Below are 20,818 nucleotides of genomic sequence, written 5' to 3' on the forward strand. Positions count from 1 at the left end.
AGGCTGGGGCTCCGGGCAGCGGAGGATGTCACAGCGCGGCTGACATCACCGGCTGCTGGAGAGCTGGGTGCTGTCACAGTGCGTTTCCGTGACACGACGGGCCCTCCCCAAGGAGCCGAGGGGAGCTTTGCTGCTCTGTTTGTTACCCGGCGCAGCCTGTCGCGGGGGGGCTGGGCAGACAGTCTTGCCAAAGAGGGCCTGTGGTCCAGCACAACTGAGAGCACAATCCTTTTGTTTCTCCTCGAACCCTGGCCAGGCTGTGGGGAGAAAAGCAAGAGGAGAAAGAGGGCACCGGGTGTTGGTGTTCCCCGGACTGCACGTGGATCGTTCATTCAGTGCATCAAGGCTGGACCTGCTTGCAGCGGCTTTGGACACCTCGCCCACGGGATGGATGCATTGCTGTACAATCCCCAGTGGCCGGGAGAGCTTCTCCAGATGCTCATTGCCAACGGGGCTCCCCCGTGAGTGCGGATCTGGGTGATGGTGAGGTGTGCGGGCGCTTGGTGATGTGTCTTTCTGAATCACGGAGCTCGTGTAGCAACGATTAGCCCGCTGCCTTGCTTATTTCCTTCACTGTTAAGCTTCTCTTTTGGCTTTAGACACTGCTTTATTTTTTGGTAGCATTTTGTACTAGGCAGTAAAATAAGCCTATCCCTTACGTTGGTGTCTTTGCCCTTCCCGCTGACGCCGTTGATTGGCACCACGACATTAGCACACGATGGGCACGTAACTTGGACGTGGGGACGTGACTTGAAAGGCCAGCATCAGGAAGGTCTCCTTTGGAGAGAGACGTAGAGATTTGGGCTTGTTGAGCGCGGAGAACAGAAGGCTTTTCTGGGGGGGAGGGCCGCGTGGCTGCCTTTCGGAACGCGGGGCCTCAAAGATCACCTAGTTCCAAACCGCCTGCAGCGGCCAACAGCGAGCTCGGCTCTAGGTCAGGTTGCTGAGGGTGCCACCCAGCTGAACTGGAAACCCGTCGGGACGGGGCGTGCACAGCGTCTGTGTGTGGGCAGCCTGTGCCAGCACCTCACCACTGGGCTGTAAGCAGCCCAGTGCCCGCTGCACACCGATGTTTGGTTGCTGTGAGCAATGGGTGCCCGCCCGGGGCCGGGCCGCTCGGCGGGGCAGGGGGCGGCAGCGGGGCAGGCTGGGCCAGGCTGCGGGTTGGACGCGCGTGGAAGAGGAGATCCCCTCTCCCTGCCGGTGACCTAACAGAGCTCCAGGTGACGCGGGCTGATGTCACAATGGGATGCACTGCATCACAAGGATGTGTTTCCTGGGGCAGCGGCAGTGCCGGCACTTCCCTGCAAGGCCTGGGCGCTGCTGGAGCACTGCTCAGGGGCTCTGTCCTTCTGTGGCCAGGAGTCAGGTCAGGGGCAGCAAGGCTGCACCGGGCGACCCTCGGTGACGCGTGGAGGAGCAGGGGCACTTTGCAGAGAACTGTTGGTTGAGGAGCCAGGGAGGGCATCCTTAGCTGCGAGCCGAGGGCTGCCGGCAAGCGACATGGAAGGCTGCTGGACTGTGACCATCAGCTCGGAGCTGGTCTACACGTTCCCAACGCTCCTGCATCTCTCTGCCGAAGGTCAGGCTTTCCGGGCCCCCTTGGCAAGGCATCGCAGGGGGCTGTTACAGCTGTCAAAAGCCGCAGCTCCTGCTCTCTGCGGTTGGCTGGACGTGGCTGGGGGCTGCTGCGAGAGCCCCGCCCAAGGGTCCCGCTAGGCTCTGGGGACGATGTGGCAGCCAGGTCCCGATAGTAGAGCTGCCCAGAGCCCCCAGGTTCCTTTAGGCATGGCGAGTCCCCTGTGATAGGGCGGTCCAAGGCCAGGTTTCCCTGGGAGACGGTGTTTCCGTAGGTTCCAGCTCTGGGAACAGAGCTCTACTCAGCTCTCCTCTCATATCCGATGTCCCGAGGCTTCCTATGTCCCCGGTTCCCCTCTGGGCTCTGCATAAGGCTGAAATTGGAGCAAAGCCCAGCCGGCTCTGTAGCCATGGTGGTGTTTTTCTGGGGTGTTTGCGTGCGCCTGTATCGATCACTGTCTGGGTGAGGAGCTTGCCAAGAGGCTGTGAAGAGGCTGGCCTGGAGCCTGACACGTCTTTTCTTTCCTTTGCAGAGATTGTGGCGATCTGGGATGCTGTGTCTGATTACATCCTGGAACAGATGAAGCTGGACAAGGTGGGCTGGTGTCCTGGTGGCCCTCGCCCTGGAGAGGGCCCTAGGTTCAGTCCTGCCCAGAGCGTGGGCCCCGCAGAGCAATCCCTCCCTGAGCACCACAGCAGCACAGTGAGCCCAAGCCGGGTGCCCAGAGCAGCTTCTTGGCCAGAGCTGCCCTGAGCAAATGTTTGGCACAGGCAGGGGCTCCACTCTGCCCGGTGGTCAGGATGGGGAGAGCAAAGGGAGAAAGGGGGGATTTTTTCTGGCCCTGCGCCAAGCATAACCCTCGGGAATCAGTCCCAGGCTGTAAATGTCCCCTGTGCTGCAAATATCCGGGCTCCTCTCTAGCCAAGGGATGTCGGGAAATACTATGCGGAGGTGGCGGTATTGCAGGGACCACAGATTTTTCCAAAGCTTTCCAGAGAGCGCCATCTTGCCCCGCTGCCCTTTGGGAGCGGGGAGGGCGGAGAGCAGTGCCGCCCTGCTCTTGATGTTCGTGGCTTTTGCCGCCCCTGAAGTACACACGCGTCAGCCTTTCTGTCTTTTCCCTGTGCAGGGAGTCCTGGTCCCGGGACTCGGGCTCTTTGCTGCGGTCCGAGAGCAATTCCACAGCAAAGAAGTGGCGGTGTCGGTCCGAAGACCTGTCTTCCAGCTGGACATCGGGGTGCTGTGGCTGCAGGACCTCCAGTCGCCCACCGACATCATCCCCGGTGAGAAGGCAGCGGCCACCTTCCCCTTCCCGCCCCATGTCCGGCCGGGCGTGTTCTCCCTGCTCTTTGGAAACGGCTGGGAGCAGCAGAGAATTGTCTGCAAAGCTCGGGGTGCAGCGTGAGTTCCTCCAAAAGGAACCACAGCCCAACCCAACCCAACGACAGCCCAAGAGCTGTTTCTCTAAAGGACCTTCTCTTGGGACTTGGTTATGAATGTTGCATGGGAATGTGGCTTGCTGTGGCAGTGAGGATGTGCCTTCTCCTTGCAGACGATGTCAAGATTGAGCGGCTGAACTACCGGCAGCTCTCGCGAGCCACCGGCATCTCGCTGCACGTGGTGCAGCGCTGCGTGCGAGAGACCGTCCTCTTGTACTGTCACCTCCTGAGGAACAAGGCGCACGTCTCATTCGCCTTCAAGAACATCGGCGTTCTGACGTACGAGGACGACTTCCTCTGCATGAGGTTCTTGTCCAGCTGCATTACAACGCTGGAGAGCAATGCCAGCCTGACTGCACTGCTCCACACTGTAAGTTTGAGGAGGTTTTGAGGGTGCGCCATCAGATCACCGCTGGCCAGCCTGGATGTGGCAGGCCAGTCAAATGCCTTTCCCCACGCTTGCCCCCTCCGCTTTCTCCACTGGCACAGAGATTTCCTGGATCTCTGCCCCTGCGGCAAGCCTGGCAGTGCCCTTGCACGGCCTCAGTATTTTGCCGTCCAGCTCCTCCAGAGCAGAGCAAAGCTCTGATGTTCCCGGAAGAGGCTTTGGTGGAGAGCAGCTTTCTCTTGGCATGGGAGCCAGGCTTGCTTCCTGTCAACAAGAGCCATGAAAAAAATGGCCTAGGCAAGCCTCCAGCAGGTCTGTGTCCCTTTGCAGAGAATTTGGCCGGCCCGTTCTGCTGACTTCGGGTCAGAGACTACCGCTCATGGAATCCGGTGTTGCCGAGGTGAGTGCATTTCCTCTGCAGCACTTAGCTGGCCAGGAGACGGGCTTCCTTCCCACCTCCTCCTTCTGAACGTGCCCTGCTGGGTCTCCGTGCTCAGCATGCGGTCGGGGAGAAATCCTGGAAAGCCTGGCTCCTGCTTCACTACTGCTGCCTTTTGGCTGTGTGTGTCTTCTCCCGGAGGGATGGGGAGTCAAGGTTGTGTTACTGGTGCCCAACCGGTCCCGATTCCCATCAGAGAGAACGGCCTGCACGTGGAAAAGAATTTGGGCTACATGTGCTGGTTTGGCATGGACAGGAAGGGAAGGGGTGCCACGCTTTGCGTAACACATAGATAAATACCGCCGACAAGCTGCATGGGGTAGGAGGTCATCCTTTTCAAGGCTTGTCACTCTTTGTTTCCAGGTTTCAGCTCGCTGTGAAAAAGAGCAGAGCAGAGGCCGCCGCAGAAAGGAACGCTGCAGTGGCGCGGAAGATGAGTAGAGGTGAGGGAAAGGGTCCCAGCAGCAGGAGGGCGGGCCCTGTCCCATGCCGGGTGGCCGGATCCACGTTCACGTGCCACGCCCGTGGGGCTGCTGTGAAGAGCTTCTTCCTTTCTTGGTTCCAGGGGGCACTGCCGCAGCTGCTACAGAAGCGGAAGACACTTCCCCCCTCCATGCTGCTGCAATACCAGGCAGGCTCGAGGCAGCAAGATGTGGCAAAGAAGCCTTCTGCCAGGTGAGATCCTTGGGCAAAAAGAAGAAGGAGATGCGTGTGCTCGTGTAGGAGTGGCCTCCTCCTTGGACCTGCCAGCTCCGCGCATTCAGAAAGGCTCCTGACACACGTGTTTCCCAGTGGGGGCCGTCCTTCTCCAGGGACGGCGAGCGTGCAGCATGCTTGCCTGCGGCAGGCACAGCAGCTGCATGTTCCAGCCTGGTCCCCGATCCCTGGGGGAGCTGAATGCTGATCCCTCTTGATCGCAGAAGCTCTTCTCCCGTCAGGGTCTCTCCACGTTGCACCGGAGCCCATCTTTATGGTTGTGGGAGCATGGGGGGAGACCAAGGTGTCCCAGGCTCCTGCAGACTCCTCTTGTGCTGTTTGCAGCGTGCTCCCGCCGTGTGCAGGCAGCTCCCACGGAGAAAGCAAGCAGGACAGAAGGAACCATCTACTCCTGCCCAGACCAGCACTGCACTCCCTGCGACAGAGGACTCTAAGAGAGTGCTGCAGGTACCGGCTCTGCCTTGCTGCAGGGACTGTGCTGCTTGAGACTGCACAAATGTTAGCATCATAGAATCACAGAACAGTGCGGGTTGCGAGGGACCATTCAGATCACCTAGTTGCAATCCCCTGCTGTAGGCAGGGACCCCTGTCTCTAGACCAGGCTGCTCTAAACCTGATCCAGCCCGGCCTGGAGTGCTTCCGCACGGAGGGAAGCAAAAGCCTCTGCGTGTGCAGTGATCTGGAGCACAGGCCTTTGGGTGCCATCATTTCTCATTTCTGCCCACTCCTCCGGCTCCTCTGTAGCTGGAGGGTGTTGCACACCTGCCCTGTCTCTTCTCGCCTCCTGGCCTGCCACCTGCCACAGCACCCTGATTTTGAGCAGGGGCTGTGGGAGTGGGATACGACCAGTGAGCCATGTTTGCCACAAGTTGCGGATCCTGGCCTGGCTTTGGGGCCCTGATCCTTCAGGGTCAAAGCAGTGCCGACAGGCCAGGCCTGCTCCTCCAGAGGCGAGGAGCAGGAGCGTGGAGCTGAAGGAAGGCCCCAGGGGCTGAGGCTGATCCTGTATGCTGCTGTCTCTCTGCAGGAGCTCCGGGAAGTGTCTGCCCTGTGGAATGAAGCAGACCGCACGTGGCCCGTGTACCAGCAGCAGGTAGAGCAAACGCGGGCAGAAAGAGCGGCATGGGAAGGCTGGAGTGCAGGGGAGGACCAGCCTCCACTGCAGGTACTGTCAGGGATCGACCCTGCTGACAAGAGCCGCCGTCCTCTGAGCCAGGGTGCGAGCTCAGCAGGGCTCAGGGGGTGGGAGCAGGACGGGCAGCGAGCGGCACGGCAGGGGCTGGCCTGCTCCTCCCTGGGAGGAGAGCTTGGCATCAGCCCCGCAGGGAGAAGGGTGGCGGGCAGCCGTGGGCTGGCAGGGCCGAGTCTCCTGCTTGCCAGGGCCTACAGCAGGGCCCTTGACAGAGGGCCTGTGGGAAACAGCCCTGTGCTCCCAGCCGTTTTGCTGACACTGTCTCCTCTTTGGCAGCGGTTTGCCAGTGCGAGCGTGTGGGCTCCGCGTCCTCCAGCCCAGCCCCGGGGACAGCAAGTGAGGAGGAGGTGGAGGAAGGATGTGGATCCTCCGCCGGGAAGTAAAATGGGAACAGCGACCAAGCTGGCACTGCATGCCGAGTAAGTGTGTGCGGGCTCTGTTGGCTGCCTGAGGCACTCGGGCAGCTGTGACCCTGCAGCTCGGGGACGAGCACGGCCCAGGCCAGAAAGTGCTGGCGGGGTGCAAGGGTGGGGACACGCGGCAGCACGGGGGTGCGGGGCTGGGTGAGGGGAGAGCCAGAGGGGGCTCAGCAGAGCCTGAGGGATGACTTTGTCCTCCGGTTGCAGCCTCCTCCTCCCCGCGAGCAGCTCAGGTGCTCCAAAGGTTGGAGCCCCACCTCCATCAGCAAGAGGCTTTTGCTGACACCGCGGAAAGAAACCGGCAGAAGCTGGAGCTGAAGCGGCAGCTCCCCTGGTAAGCTGCATAGGCAGCAGATCCTGAGAGCCGGGCTGGAGCCCAGCCTGCGGTACTTGCCTGCGCTCAGCCCGTAACGCTCCGTGCACTGTCCTTTTCACCTCCCTAGTGCTCGATGCTCGTACCGCTCCAGAGGGGAAGGTGCTGGCAACAGTGCTGGAGCTGTCGGCAAGGGGGCTGGGAAGCTGTCCGGATTTCCACCTGTGAATGGCAAATCGTAGAATCAAAGACTTGTAGAATGGCCTGGGTTGAAAAGGACCTTGAAGATCATCTAGTTTCCACCCCCCTGCAATGTGCAGGGTTACCAGCCACCAGTCCGGGCTGCCCAGAGCCACATCCAGCCTGGCCTTGAATGCCTCTGGGGATGGGGCATCCACCACCTCTCGGCAGGCTGTTCCGGTGCGTCACCAGCCTCCGTGGAGTGAAGAACTCCCCCTAATATCTAACCAAATTCTTCCCCCCTTTCTCAGTTGCAAACCATTCCCCCTTGTCGTATCACTGTCCACCCTCGTATAAACAGCCGTTTCCCCTCCAGTTTATTTCTTCCTTCAAGCATTGGAAGGCCGCAGTGAGGTCTCCCTGGAGCCTTCTCCTCTCCAAACTAAACAAGCCCAGTTCCATCAACCTTTCTTCACAGGAGAGGTGCTCCAGCCCTCTGATCATCTTTGTGGCCCTCCTCTGGACTTGATCCAACAGGTCTGCGTCTTTCCTGTACTGGGGGCCCCAGGCCTGGACGCAGAGTATCCCAGATAAAAATAAAGAGAATTGGCGTTCTTTCCAGTCAGTGTGCTGGTGTCGTGTCTGTCGCCATAAGCTAACGTGAGGCAGCTGGAGCTGTGCTTTGCGGGAGGAATTTGGGCGGCAGCGAGGAGCTGTTCCCCGAGGCACCTGGTAGGCCCGTGCTCTCCAGGAGTGGTCTCCCAGGATGACAGTCACCTCTGCCGGCCGTGCCCGTTTCCTGTGCAGAAGTCGTGTGTCACCTCGTACCCCCACAGCTCCCTCCCAGCAACAGAAATTCCGTGTGGCAGAACCACGGGGGAGCTCCGTGGGGACGAGGAGCAGGCAGGGGCAAGGGGAACACGAGGGCACCTGAGAGACCTTTCCCGCCAGGCTCGAGAGCACTCCTGCCTGCAGCTGGGGAGTGTATTGCCAAGGGTTCTGCAAAGGTGGATGCGCTTGCTTTGAACTGCCCCCGGGCTGATCCAAAATCAGAAAGGCAAAAGCCCAGCTTGAGCTCAACCTGGCTGCTGGGGTAAAAGGGAACGAGAAACTCTTTCACAAGTATATCTAGAGTAAGAGGAGGACCAGGGAGAATCTCCCATTCTCTACTGGATGAGGGCTGGGAACGTGGCCACTGAGGATAAGGAAAAGGCAGACGTTCTTGAATGCCTTCTTTACATCTGTCTTTAGAAGTCAGACCGGTTATCCTCAGGTTTCTCCACTCTCTGTCCTGGCAGCCTTGGCTGGGGAGCAGACCTAGACCTCCCACGATTCAGGCGGAAACAGTCACGGACCTGCTACTCCATCTGCACTGCCACAAGTCCATGGGACCGGGTGAGATTCACCGAGAGTGCTGAGGGAACTGGCGGAGGTGATAGCCGAGCCGCCTTTCCATCATCTATCAGCGCTCCTTGTTGGCGGGAGAGGTCCAGAAGACTGGAGGCTTGCCAGTGTGACTCCCATCTACAAGAAGGGCTGCAGGGAGATCGGGGAACTACAGGCCTGTTAGCCTGACCTCGGTGCCGGGGAAGATTATGGAGCAGATTGTCTTGAGGGAGATCACACGGCATGTGCGGGACAAGCGGGGGATCAGGCCTAGCCCAGCATGGGTTCACGAAGGGCAGGTCCTGCTTGACCAACCTGATCTCCTTCTATGATCTAGTGACCCGTCTGGTGGATGAGGGAAAGGCTGTTGATGTAGTCCACCTAGATTTCAGCAAAGCCTTTGACACTGTCTCCCACAGTATTCTCCTCGCAAGTCCGTGGCTTGGACAGATACACTCGTGGCTGGGTAAGGAAGTGGCTGGAGGGCCGGGCCCAGAGAGTGGTGGTGGATGGAGTTAAATCCAGCTGGCGACCGGTCACGAGTGGTGTTCCCCAGAGGTCGGTGCTGGGGCCTGTCCTGTTTTTATATCTTCATTGATGACCTGGATGAGGGCATTGAGTGCACCCTCAGTAAGTTTGCAGATGACACCAAGCTGCTGGAAGTGTTGATCTGCCTGAGGGTAGCGAAGCCCTACGGAGGGATCTGGATAGGTTGGATAGCTGGGCTGAAGCCAATGGGATGGGATTCAACAAGACCAAATGCCGGGGTCCTGCACTTTGGCCGCAATAACCCCAGGCAACGCTACAGGCTTGGGGCAGAGTGGTTGGAAGACTGTGTAGAGGAAATGGACCTGGGGGTGTTGATTGACGCTAGACTGAACATGAGCCAGCAGTGGGCCCAGGTGGCCAAGAAGGCCACTGGCATCCTGGCTTGGATCAGAAATAGTGTGGCCAGCAGGAACAGGGAAGTAATTATCCCCCTGTCCTCAGCACTGGTGAGGCTGCACCTTGAGTACGGTGTCCAGTTTTGGGCCCCTCACTGTAAGAAAGACATGGAGGCCCTGGAGCGTGTCCAGAGGAGGGCAACAAAGCTGGTGAGGGGTCTGGAGCACAGGCCTTACGAGGAGCGGCTGAAGGAGCTGGGGTTGTTCAGTCTAGAGAAGAGGAGGCCCAGGGGAGACCTTATTGCTCTCTATAACTACCAGAAGGGAGGTTGTAGTGAGCTGGGGTCAGGCCTCTTCTCTCGGGTGACTAGTGATAGGACTGGAGGGAATTGGCTTCAAGCTGCGCCAGGGAAGGTTCAGGCTGGACGTTAGGAAATACTACTTGTCTGAAAGGGTGGTCAGGCACTGGAACGGGCTGCCCAGAGAGGTGGTGGAGTCACCGAGCCTGGTGGTGTTCAAAGAGTGTTTGGATGTTGTGTTGAGGGACATGGTTTAGTGAGAACCATTGATGAAGGGCGAATGGTTGGACTGGATGATCCTGTGGGTCTTTTTCCAACCTTAGCGATTCTATGATTCTATGATTCTTTCTTTACTATTGCTAACCTCCCCATCTTCCCCACATCCCTTAGTAGCTTGGAACCTCTAGTGTTGATTATGCTCTGAGTCAAGACTTACTACTTGTTCATACTGGGATGAAGCGTGCAAGGGTGAAGAAATTGTTATTCTTAATAATCAACATATCTATCAGAGTACGCAGAACAGCAAGATGATCAGTTTTGATAAATTATTATTATCCATCATCGAAGTAATTAGTATTATCCATCAAACTCCCTTACTATGCATAGTAAGGTAGTTTTTCTTACATTAGAAGTGCTTCATAGTCTGGAGCAAAAACACAAAAGGGTAAAAAGAAAGAGGGGAAACTGTGGAGGCAGACTGTGTTTTTTGCAGTGCAAGTTTCCAGTATTTCTGTATGTAGCACAGGATAAGCTGCCTTTCGCAAAGAAAGCTGCTGAACAGAGTAAAGTTGAGACTGGGGCGCTCCGACCTAGGTAAAACTGGCACAGGCACTAGGTAAGGTAGTTCTATAAGGCAGGGGAGAGTTCGGTACAGGACAGAGCTAGTGTGCAGATTGTTGAAAATACTGTCCTGCTATCGTCATAAAAAGATCACAAAACACCCAAAGGCAATGGGTTGGTAACAGACATTGTACGGAAGTGTAACACAGCTATGGAAGTGTAACAACAGCTATGGAAGTGTAATGGAGCTGTGGAAGTGTAATGGAGCTCCGCAAGTGCAACCATAGCTGTGGAAGTGTAATGGAGCTGTGGAAGTGTAACCATAGCTATGGAAGTGTAACAACAGCTATGGAAGTGTAACGGAGCTGTAGAAGTGTAACGGAGCTGTAGAAGTGCAAGCCACAGCTATGGCAGTGGAACAGAGCTGTGGAAGTGTAACCACAGCTATGGAAGTTTAACCATAGCTATGGAAGTGTAACCACAGCTATGGAAGTGTAATGGAGCTATGGAAGTGTCACCATAGCTATGGAAGTGTAATGGAGCTGTGGAAGTGCAACCATCGCTATGGAAGTGCAACGGAGCAACAGCGTCGGAAGACTGCGAGCCTGAGACGCTCAAGCAATGAGTGCCAGGAGAGGCTTTAGCGGCGTCGGAGCCAGGGGGTGGAAGGGGATGGATTTCACTGACCAGCTGCGCAATTTCTCCCTTGTCAGTAGGGGGCGTGCGCCCATTATTGCAATACGAAGCAAAGTAGAAATTGTTGGTCTTGAGCGTTTCTCAGCAGAAAGCAGCCACGTGCAGCCGACTGCACGGCCTGCTGTGTTAATGGCTGGGATGCACAGGGCTGCAGCGCTGGCGTTCTGCTGGATCTGCTCTTCCTTCCCACAGTGACAGCGGAACGCGGCAGAAAGCGCAGCGAGGCGGCAGAGCAGCAAGGAGCTGACGTACAGAGCGCGGGTCTGCTTCGTGCCATGGCAGTGGGCGCAGAAAGAAATGCCGGGAGGGGTCTCTGACCGCCCGGCGGAGGGGTGTGGGGGAGGGGAGAGCTCACGTGGCAGAGCCCCGCACCCGCGGCCGGCAGCGAGGGGCGAAATCCGAGCCCGAGCCGGCTGCCAACGGCCGCTCGCTCAGGCAATCGGAGCCGGCGGCGGCTGGCGCTGAGCAAGGAGAGGCCGGGCCGGGCCGGGCCGTTGCGCGGCCGTTGCCGTGAGGCGCGCGGGCCGGGAGCGGCGCGGGGCTGCGGCCGTGCGGAGCCCCGTGTGCGGGGGGGCGGGGGAGGTGTGGGCGCGAGGGGCCCCGGGCCGATGGCAGCCGGCACAGCCCCACGGCTGAAGCGGCTGCTTACAAAGGCAGGGCGGCCGTGTGCGCTGCGGGAGCCCGAAATGGACTGTGAGGGGCCCAACCGGGCCAGCCCGGGCCGGCAGGCTGCAGCGCGGCCGGGTGAGGCTCAGAGCTGGCAGGCCTCTGCCCCCTCCGCTGAGGGTTCGTGCGGCGGAGCTTCTGCCCGGAGGGGCCACATCCGGCACGGCAGGATTCGGCTGGTTAGTGTGCGAGGCCGGGAAAGCTCGCTAGGCTGGGGCTCCGGGGCAGGCGGAGGATGTCACAGCGCGGCTGACATCACCGGGCTGCTGGAAGCTGGGTGCTGTCACAGTGCGTTTCCGTGACGACGACGGGCCCTCCCCAAGGAGCCGAGGGGGAGCTTTGCTGCTCTGTTTGTTACCCGGCGCAGCCTGTCGCGGGGGGGCTGGGCAGACAGTCTTGCCAAAGAGGCCTGTGGTCCAGCACAACTGAGAGCACAATCCTTTTGTTTCTCCTCGAACCCTGGCCAGGCTGTGGGGAGAAAAGCAAGAGGAGAAAGAGGGCACCGGGTGTTGGTGTTCCCCCGGACTGCCACGTGGATCGGTTCATTCAGTGGCATCAAGGCTGGACCTGCTTGCAGCGGCTTTGGACACCTCGCCCACGGGATGGATGCATTGCTGTACAACTCCCCAGTGGCCGGGAGAGCTTCTCCAGATGCTCATTGCCAACGGGGCTCCCCCGTGAGTGCGGATCTGGGTGATGGTGAGGTGTGCGGGCGCTTGGTGATGTGTCTTTCTGAATCACGGAGCTCGTGTAGCAACGATTAGGCCCGCTGCCTTGCTTATTTCCTTCACTGTTAAGCTTCTCTTTTGGCTTTAGACACTGCTTTATTTTTTGGTAGCATTTTGTACTAGGCAGTAAAATAAGCCTATCACCTTACGTTGGTGTCTTTGCCCTTCCCGCTGACGCCGTTGATTGGCACCACGACATTAGCACACGATGGGCACGTAACTTGGACGTGGGGGACGTGACTTGAAAGGCCAGCATCAGGAAGGTCTCCTTTGGAGAGAGACGTAGAGATTTGGGCTTGTTGAGCGCGGAGAACAGAAGGCTCTGGGGAGGCCGCGTGGCTGCCTTTCGGAACGCGGGGCCTCAAAGATCACCTAGTTCCAACCGCCTGCAGCGGCCAACAGCGAGCTCAGGCTCTAGGTCAGGTTGCTGAGGGTGCCACCCAGGCTGAACTGGAACACCCGTCGGGACGGGGCGTGCACAGCGTCTGTGTGTGGGCAGCCTGTGCCAGCACCTCACCACTGGGCTGTAAGCAGCCCAGTGCCCGCTGCACACCGATGTTGGGTTGCTGTGAGCAATGGGTGCCCGCCCGGGGCCGGGCCGCTCGGCGGGGCAGGGGGCGGCAGCGGGGCAGGCTGGGCCAGGCTGCGGGTTGGACGCGCGTGGAAGAGGAGATCCCCTCTCCCTGCCGGTGACCTAACAGAGCTCCAGGTGACGCGGGCTGATGTCACAATGGGATGCACTGCATCACAAGGATGTGTTTCCTGGGGCAGCGGCAGTGCCGGCACTTCCCTGCAAGGCCTGGGCGCTGCTGGAGCACTGCTCAGGGGCTCTGTCCTTCTGTGGCCAGGAGTCAGGTCAGGGGCAGCAAGGCTGCACCGGGCGACCCTCGGTGACGCGTGGAGGAGCAGGGGCACTTTGCAGAGAACTGTTGGTTGAGGAGCCAGGGAGGGCATCCTTAGCTGCGAGCCGAGGGCTGCCGGCAAGCGACATGGAAGGCTGCTGGACTGTGACCATCAGCTCGGAGCTGGTCTACACGTTCCCAACGCTCCTGCATCTCTCTGCCGAAGGTCAGGCTTTCCGGGCCCCCTTGGCAAGGCATCGCAGGGGGCTGTTACAGCTGTCAAAAGCCGCAGCTCCTGCTCTCTGCGGTTGGCTGGACGTGGCTGGGGGCTGCTGCGAGAGCCCCGCCCAAGGGTCCCGCTAGGCTCTGGGGACGATGTGGCAGCCAGGTCCCGATAGTAGAGCTGCCCAGAGCCCCCAGGTTCCTTTAGGCATGGCGAGTCCCCTGTGATAGGGCGGTCCAAGGCCAGGTTTCCCTGGGAGACGGTGTTTCCGTAGGTTCCAGCTCTGGGAACAGAGCTCTACTCAGCTCTCCTCCATCCGATGTCCCGGAGGCTTCCTATGTCCCCGGTTCCCCTCTGGGCTCTGCATAAGGCTGAAATTGGAGCAAAGCCCAGCCGGCTCTGTAGCCATGGTGGTGTTTTTCTGGGGTGTTTGCGTGCGCCTGTATCGATCACTGTCTGGGTGAGGAGCTTGCCAAGAGGCTGTGAAGAGGCTGGCCTGGAGCCTGACACGTCTTTTCTTTCCTTTGCAGAGATTGTGGCGATCTGGGATGCTGTGTCTGATTACATCCTGGAACAGATGAAGCTGGACAAGGTGGGCTGGTGTCCTGGTGGCCCTCGCCCTGGAGAGGGCCCTAGGTTCAGTCCTGCCCAGAGCGTGGGCCCCGCAGAGCAATCCCTCCCTGAGCACCACAGCAGCACAGTGAGCCCAAGCCGGGTGCCCAGAGCAGCTTCTTGGCCAGAGCTGCCCTGAGCAAATGTTTGGCACAGGCAGGGGCTCCACTCTGCCCGGTGGTCAGGATGGGGAGAGCAAAGGGAGAAAGGGGGGATTTTTTCTGGCCCTGCGCCAAGCATAACCCTCGGGAATCAGTCCCAGGCTGTAAATGTCCCCTGTGCTGCAAATATCCGGGCTCCTCTCTAGCCAAGGGATGTCGGGAAATACTATGCGGAGGTGGCGGTATTGCAGGGACCACAGATTTTTCCAAAGCTTTCCAGAGAGCGCCATCTTGCCCCGCTGCCCTTTGGGAGCGGGGAGGGCGGAGAGCAGTGCCGCCCTGCTCTTGATGTTCGTGGCTTTTGCCGCCCCTGAAGTACACACGCGTCAGCCTTTCTGTCTTTTCCCTGTGCAGGGAGTCCTGGTCCCGGGACTCGGGCTCTTTGCTGCGGTCCGAGAGCAATTCCACAGCAAAGAAGTGGCGGTGTCGGTCCGAAGACCTGTCTTCCAGCTGGACATCGGGGTGCTGTGGCTGCAGGACCTCCAGTCGCCCACCGACATCATCCCCGGTGAGAAGGCAGCGGCCACCTTCCCCTTCCCGCCCCATGTCCGGCCGGGCGTGTTCTCCCTGCTCTTTGGAAACGGCTGGGAGCAGCAGAGAATTGTCTGCAAAGCTCGGGGTGCAGCGTGAGTTCCTCCAAAAGGAACCACAGCCCAACCCAACCCAACGACAGCCCAAGAGCTGTTTCTCTAAAGAACCTTCTCTTTGGGACTTGGTTATGAATGTTGCATGGGAATGTGGCTTGCTGTGGCAGTGAGGATGTGCCTTCTCCTTGCAGACGATGTCAAGATTGAGCGGCTGAACTACCGGCAGCTCTCGCGAGCCACCGGCATCTCGCTGCACGTGGTGCAGCGCTGCGTGCGAGAGACCGTCCTCTTGTACTGTCACCTCCTGAGGAACAAGGCGCACGTCTCATTCGCCTTCAAGAACATCGGCGTTATGACATACGAGGACGACTTCCTCTGCATGAGGTTCTTGTCCAGCTGCATTACAACGCTGGAGAGCAATGCCAGCCTGACTGCACTGCTCCACACTGTAAGTTTGAGGAGGTTTTGAGGGTGCGCCATCAGATCACCGCTGGCCAGCCTGGATGTGGCAGGCCAGTCAAATGCCTTTCCCCACGCTTGCCCCCTCCGCTTTCTCCACTGGCACAGAGATTTCCTGGATCTCTGCCCCTGCGGCAAGCCTGGCAGTGCCCTTGCACGGCCTCAGTATTTTGCCGTCCAGCTCCTCCAGAGCAGAGCAAAGCTCTGATGTTCCCGGAAGAGGCTTTGGTGGAGAGCAGCTTTCTCTTGGCATGGGAGCCAGGCTTGCTTCCTGTCAACAAGAGCCATGAAAAAATGGCCTAGGCAAGCCTCCAGCAGGTCTGTGTCCCTTTGCAGAGAATTTGGCCGGCCCGTTCTGCTGACTTCGGGTCAGAGACTACCGCTCATGGAATCCAGGTGTTGCCGAGGTGAGTGCATTTCCTCTGCAGCACTTAGCTGGCCAGGAGACGGGCTTCCTTCCCACCTCCTCCTTCTGAACGTGCCCTGCTGGGTCTCCGTGCTCAGCATGCGGTCGGGGAGAAATCCTGGAAAGCCTGGCTCCTGCTTCACTACTGCTGCCTTTTGGCTGTGTGTGTCTTCTCCCGGAGGGATGGGGAGTCAAGGTTGTGTTACTGGTGCCCAACCGGTCCCGATTCCCATCAGAGAGAACGGCCTGCACGTGGAAAAGAATTTGGGCTACATGTGCTGGTTTGGCATGGACAGGAAGGGAAGGGGTGCCACGCTTTGCGTAACACATAGATAAATACCGCCGACAAGCTGCATGGGGTAGGAGGTCATCCTTTTCAAGGCTTGTCACTCTTTGTTTCCAGGTTTCAGCTCGCTGTGAAAAAGAGCAGAGCAGAGGCCGCCGCAGAAAGGAACGCTGCAGTGGCGCGGAAGATGAGTAGAGGTGAGGGAAAGGGTCCCAGCAGCAGGAGGGCGGGCCCTGTCCCATGCCGGGTGGCCGGATCCACGTTCACGTGCCACGCCCGTGGGGCTGCTGTGAAGAGCTTCTTCCTTTCTTGGTTCCAGGGGGCACTGCCGGCAGGCTGCTACAGAAGCGGAAGACACTTCCCCCCTCCATGCTGCTGCAATACCAGGCAGGCTCAAGGCAGCAAGATGTGGCAAAGAAGCCTTCTGCCAGGTGAGATCCTTGGGCAAAAAGAAGAAGGAGATGCGTGTGCTCGTGTAGGAGTGGCCTCCTCCTTGGACCTGCCAGCTCCGCGCATTCAGAAAGGCTCCTGACACACGTGTTTCCCAGTGGGGGCCGTCCTTCTCCAGGGACGGCGAGCGTGCAGCATGCTTGCCTGCGGCAGGCACAGCAGCTGCATGTTCCAGCCTGGTCCCCGATCCCTGGGGGAGCTGAATGCTGATCCCTCTTGATCGCAGAAGCTCTTCTCCCGTCAGGGGTCTCTCCACGTTGCACCGGAGCCCATCTTTATGGTTGTGGGAGCATGGGGGGAGACCAAGGTGTCCCAGGCTCCTGCAGACTCCTCTTGTGTCTGTTTGCAGCGTGCTCCCGCCGTGTGCAGGCAGCTCCCACGGGAGAAAGCAAGCAGGACAGAAGGAACCATCTACTCCTGCCCAGACCAGCACTGCACTCCCTGCGACAGAGGACTCTAAGAGAGTGCTGCAGGTACCGGCTCTGCCTTGCTGCAGGGACTGTGCTGCTTGAGACTGCACAAATGTTAGCATCATAGAATCACAGAACAGTGCGGGTTGCGAGGGACCATTCAGATCACCTAGTTGCAATCCCCTGCTGTAGGCAGGGACCCCTGTCTCTAGACCAGGCTGCTCTAAACCTGATCCAGCCCGGCCTGGAGTGCTTCCGCACGGAGGGAAGCAAAAGCCTCTGCGTGTGCAGTGATCTGGAGCACAGGCCTTTGGGTGCCATCATTTCTCATTTCTGCCCACTCCTCCGGCTCCTCTGTAGCTGGAGGGTGTTGCACACCTGCCCTGTCTCTTCTCGCCTCCTGGCCTGCCACCTGCCACAGCACCCTGATTTTGAGCAGGGGCTGTGGGAGTGGGATACGACCAGTGAGCCATGTTTGCCACAAGTTGCGGATCCTGGCCTGGCTTTGGGGCCCCTGATCCTTCAGGGTCAAAGCAGTGCCGACAGGCCAGGCCTGCTCCTCCAGAGGCGAGGAGCAGGAGCGTGGAGCTGAAGGAAGGCCCCAGGGGCTGAGGCTGATCCTGTATGCTGCTGTCTCTCTGCAGGAGCTCCGGGAAGTGTCTGCCCTGTGGAATGAAGCAGACCGCACGTGGCCCGTGTACCAGCAGCAGGTAGAGCAAACGCGGGCAGAAAGAGCGGCATGGGAAGGCTGGAGTGCAGGGGAGGACCAGCCTCCACTGCAGGTACTGTCAGGGATCGACCCTGCTGACAAGAGCCGCCGTCCTCTGAGCCAGGGTGCGAGCTCAGCAGGGCTCAGGGGGTGGGAGCAGGACGGGCAGCGAGCGGCACGGCAGGGGCTGGCCTGCTCCTCCCTGGGAGGAGAGCTTGGCATCAGCCCCGCAGGGAGAAGGGTGGCGGGCAGCCGTGGGCTGGCAGGGCCGAGTCTCCTGCTTGCCAGGGCCTACAGCAGGGCCCTTGACAGAGGGCCTGTGGGAAACAGCCCTGTGCTCCCAGCCGTTTTGCTGACACTGTCTCCTCTTTGGCAGCGGTTTGCCAGTGCGAGCGTGTGGGCTCCGCGTCCTCCAGCCCAGCCCCGGGGACAGCAAGTGAGGAGGAGGTGGAGGAAGGATGTGGATCCTCCGCCGGGAAGTAAAATGGGAACAGCGACCAAGCTGGCACTGCATGCCGAGTAAGTGTGTGCGGGCTCTGTTGGCTGCCTGAGGCACTCGGGCAGCTGTGACCCTGCAGCTCGGGGACGAGCACGGCCCAGGCCAGAAAGTGCTGGCGGGGTGCAAGGGTGGGGACACGCGGCAGCACGGGGGTGCGGGGCTGGGTGAGGGGAGAGCCAGAGGGGGCTCAGCAGAGCCTGAGGGATGACTTTGTCCTCCGGTTGCAGCCTCCTCTCCCCGCGAGCAGCTCAGGTGCTCCAAAGGTTGGAGCCCCACCTCCATCAGCAAGAGGCTTTTGCTGACACCGCGGAAAGAAACCGGCAGAAGCTGGAGCTGAAGCGGCAGCTCCCCTGGTAAGCTGCATAGGCAGCAGATCCTGAGAGCCGGGCTGGAGCCCAGCCTGCGGTACTTGCCTGCGCTCAGCCCGTAACGCTCCGTGCACTGTCCTTTTCACCTCCCTAGTGCTCGATGCTCGTACCGCTCCAGAGGGGAAGGTGCTGGCAACAGTGCTGGAGCTGTCGGCAAGGGGGCTGGGAAGCTGTCCGGATTTCCACCTGTGAATGGCAAATCGTAGAATCAAAGACTTGTAGAATGGCCTGGGTTGAAAAGGACCTTGAAGATCATCTAGTTTCCACCCCCCTGCAATGTGCAGGGTTACCAGCCACCAGTCCGGGCTGCCCAGAGCCACATCCAGCCTGGCCTTGAATGCCTCTGGGGATGGGGCATCCACCACCTCTCGGCAGGCTGTTCCGGTGCGTCACCAGCCTCCGTGGAGTGAAGAACTCCCCCTAATATCTAACCAAATTCTTCCCCCCTTTCTCAGTTGCAAACCATTCCCCCTTGTCGTATCACTGTCCACCCTCGTATAAACAGCCGTTTCCCCTCCAGTTTATTTCTTCCCTTCAAGCATTGGAAGGCCGCAGTGAGGTCTCCCTGGAGCCTTCTCCTCTCCAAACTAAACAAGCCCAGTTCCATCAACCTTTCTTCACAGGAGAGGTGCTCCAGCCCTCTGATCATCTTTGTGGCCCTCCTCTGGACTTGATCCAACAGGTCTGCGTCTTTCCTGTACTGGGGGCCCCAGGCCTGGACGCAGAGTATCCCAGATAAAAATAAAGAGAATTGGCGTTCTTTCCAGTCAGTGTGCTGGTGTCGTGTCTGTCGCCATAAGCTAACGTGAGGCAGCTGGAGCTGTGCTTTGCGGGAGGAATTTGGGCGGCAGCGAGAGCTGTTCCCGAGGCCCGGTAGGCCCGTGCTCTCCAGGAGTGGTCTCCCAGGATGACAGTCACCTCTGCCGGCCGTGCCCGTTTCCTGTGCAGAAGTCGTGTGTCACCTCGTACCCCCACAGCTCCCTCCCAGCAACAGAAATTCCGTGGCAGAACCACGGGGGAGCTCCGTGGGGACGAGGAGCAGGCAGGGGCAAGGGGAACACGAGGGCACCTGAGAGACCTTTCCCGCCAGGGCTCGAGAGCACTCCTGCCTGCAGCTGGGGAGTGTATTGCCAAGGGTTCTGCAAAGGTGGATGCGCTTGCTTTGAACTGCCCCCGGGCTGATTCCCAAAATCAGAAAGGCAAAAGCCCAGCTTGAGCTCAACCTGGCTGCTGGGGTAAAAGGGAACGAGAAACTCTTTTACAAGTATATCTAGAGTAAGAGGAGGACCAGGGAGAATCTCCATTCTCTACTGGATGAGGCTGGGAACGTGGCCACTGAGGATAAGGAAAAGGCAGACGTTCTGAATGCCTTCTTTACATCTGTCTTTAGAAGTCAGACCGGTTATCTTCAGGTTTCTCCACTCTCTGTCCTGGCAGCCTTGGCTGGGGAGCAGACTAAACCTCCCACGATTCAGGCGGAAACAGTCACGGACCTGCTACTCCATCTGCACTGCCACAAGTCCATGGGACCGGGTGAGATTCACCCGAGAGTGCTGAGGGAACTGGCGGAGGTGATAGCCGAGCCGCTTTCCATCATCTATCAGCGCTCCTTGTTGGCGGGAGAGGTCCCAGAGGACTGGAGGCTTGCCAGTGTGACTCCCATCTACAAGAAGGGCTGCAGGGAGGATCCGGGGAACTACAGGCCTGTTAGCCTGACCTCGGTGCCGGGGAAGATTATGGAGCAGATTGTCTTGAGGGAGATCACACGGCATGTGCGGGACAAGCGGGGGATCAGGCCTAGCCAGCATGGGTTCACGAAGGGCAGGTCCTGCTTGACCAACCTGATCTCCTTCTATGATCTAGTGACCCGTCTGGTGGATGAGGGAAAGGCTGTTGATGTAGTCCACCTAGATTTCAGCAAAGCCTTTGACACTGTCTCCCACAGTATTCTCCTCGCAAGTCCGTGGCTTGGACAGATACACTCGTGGCTGGGTAAGGAAGTGGCTGGAGGGCCGGGCCCAGAGAGTGGTGGTGGATGGAGTTAAATCCAGCTGGCGACCGGTCACGAGTGGTGTTCCCCAGAGGTCGGTGCTGGGGCCTGTCCTGTTTTATATCTTCATTGATGACCTGGATGAGGGCATTGAGTGCACCCTCAGTAAGTTTGCAGATGACACCAAGCTGGCTGGAAGCGTTGATCTGCCTGAGGGTAGCGAAGCCCTACGGAGGGATCTGGATAGGTTGGATAGCTGGGCTGAAGCCAATGGGATGGGATTCAACAAGACCAAATGCCGGGTCCTGCACTTTGGCCGCAATAACCCCAGGCAACGCTACAGGCTTGGGGCAGAGTGGTTGGAAGACTGTGTAGAGGAAATGGACCTGGGGGTGTTGATTGACGCTAGACTGAACATGAGCCAGCAGTGGGCCCAGGTGGCCAAGAAGGCCACTGGCATCCTGGCTTGGATCAGAAATAGTGTGGCCAGCAGGAACAGGGAAGTAATTATCCCCCTGTCCTCAGCACTGGTGAGGCTGCACCTTGAGTACGGTGTCCAGTTTTGGGCCCCTCACTGTAAGAAAGACATGGAGGCCCTGGAGCGTGTCCAGAGGAGGGCAACAAAGCTGGTGAGGGGTCTGGAGCACAGGCCTTACGAGGAGCGGCTGAAGGAGCTGGGGTTGTTCAGTCTAGAGAAGAGGAGGCCCAGGG

At 59.1% G+C, this 20,818-nt stretch overlaps 1 protein-coding gene and 1 long non-coding RNA gene across 6 annotated transcripts; both read left to right on the top strand.

Annotated features, from left to right (window-relative positions):
• The first annotated feature begins 6,381 nt into the window (after positions 1-6,381).
• LOC121107897 lies at positions 6,382-6,767 on the top strand. The gene is made up of 2 exons (XR_005842285.1): positions 6,382-6,507; positions 6,617-6,767. It is a non-coding gene; the product is annotated as an uncharacterized LOC121107897 (long non-coding RNA).
• A 4,030-nt stretch (positions 6,768-10,797) lies between these two features.
• LOC121107840 (coiled-coil domain-containing protein 81-like) lies at positions 10,798-18,362 on the top strand. 5 transcript variants are annotated; one of them, XM_040654223.2, is made up of 13 exons: positions 10,798-10,972; positions 11,845-12,081; positions 13,701-13,762; positions 14,298-14,451; positions 14,722-14,978; positions 15,326-15,396; positions 15,799-15,878; positions 16,001-16,112; positions 16,481-16,604; positions 17,186-17,323; positions 17,627-17,769; positions 17,977-18,102; positions 18,212-18,362. In XM_040654223.2, exons 3-13 carry the CDS (start codon positions 13,748-13,750, stop codon positions 18,321-18,323), a joined length of 1,332 nt encoding a protein of 443 aa, XP_040510157.1. In that variant the 5' UTR covers positions 10,798-10,972; positions 11,845-12,081; positions 13,701-13,747; the 3' UTR covers positions 18,324-18,362. The 5 variants fall into 5 exon arrangements, with proteins under 5 accessions (XP_040510157.1, XP_040510156.1, XP_040510153.1 ...); XM_040654222.2 differs by having other exon boundaries at positions 11,845-12,076; XM_040654219.2 differs by lacking the exon at positions 10,798-10,972 and adding an exon at positions 11,210-11,556 and having other exon boundaries at positions 11,845-12,076.
• The last annotated feature ends 2,456 nt before the right edge of the window (positions 18,363-20,818 follow it).

Source organism: Gallus gallus, chromosome 31 (assembly GCF_016699485.2).
Source record: "Gallus gallus isolate bGalGal1 chromosome 31, bGalGal1.mat.broiler.GRCg7b, whole genome shotgun sequence".
NCBI lineage: Eukaryota > Metazoa > Chordata > Aves > Galliformes > Phasianidae > Gallus > Gallus gallus.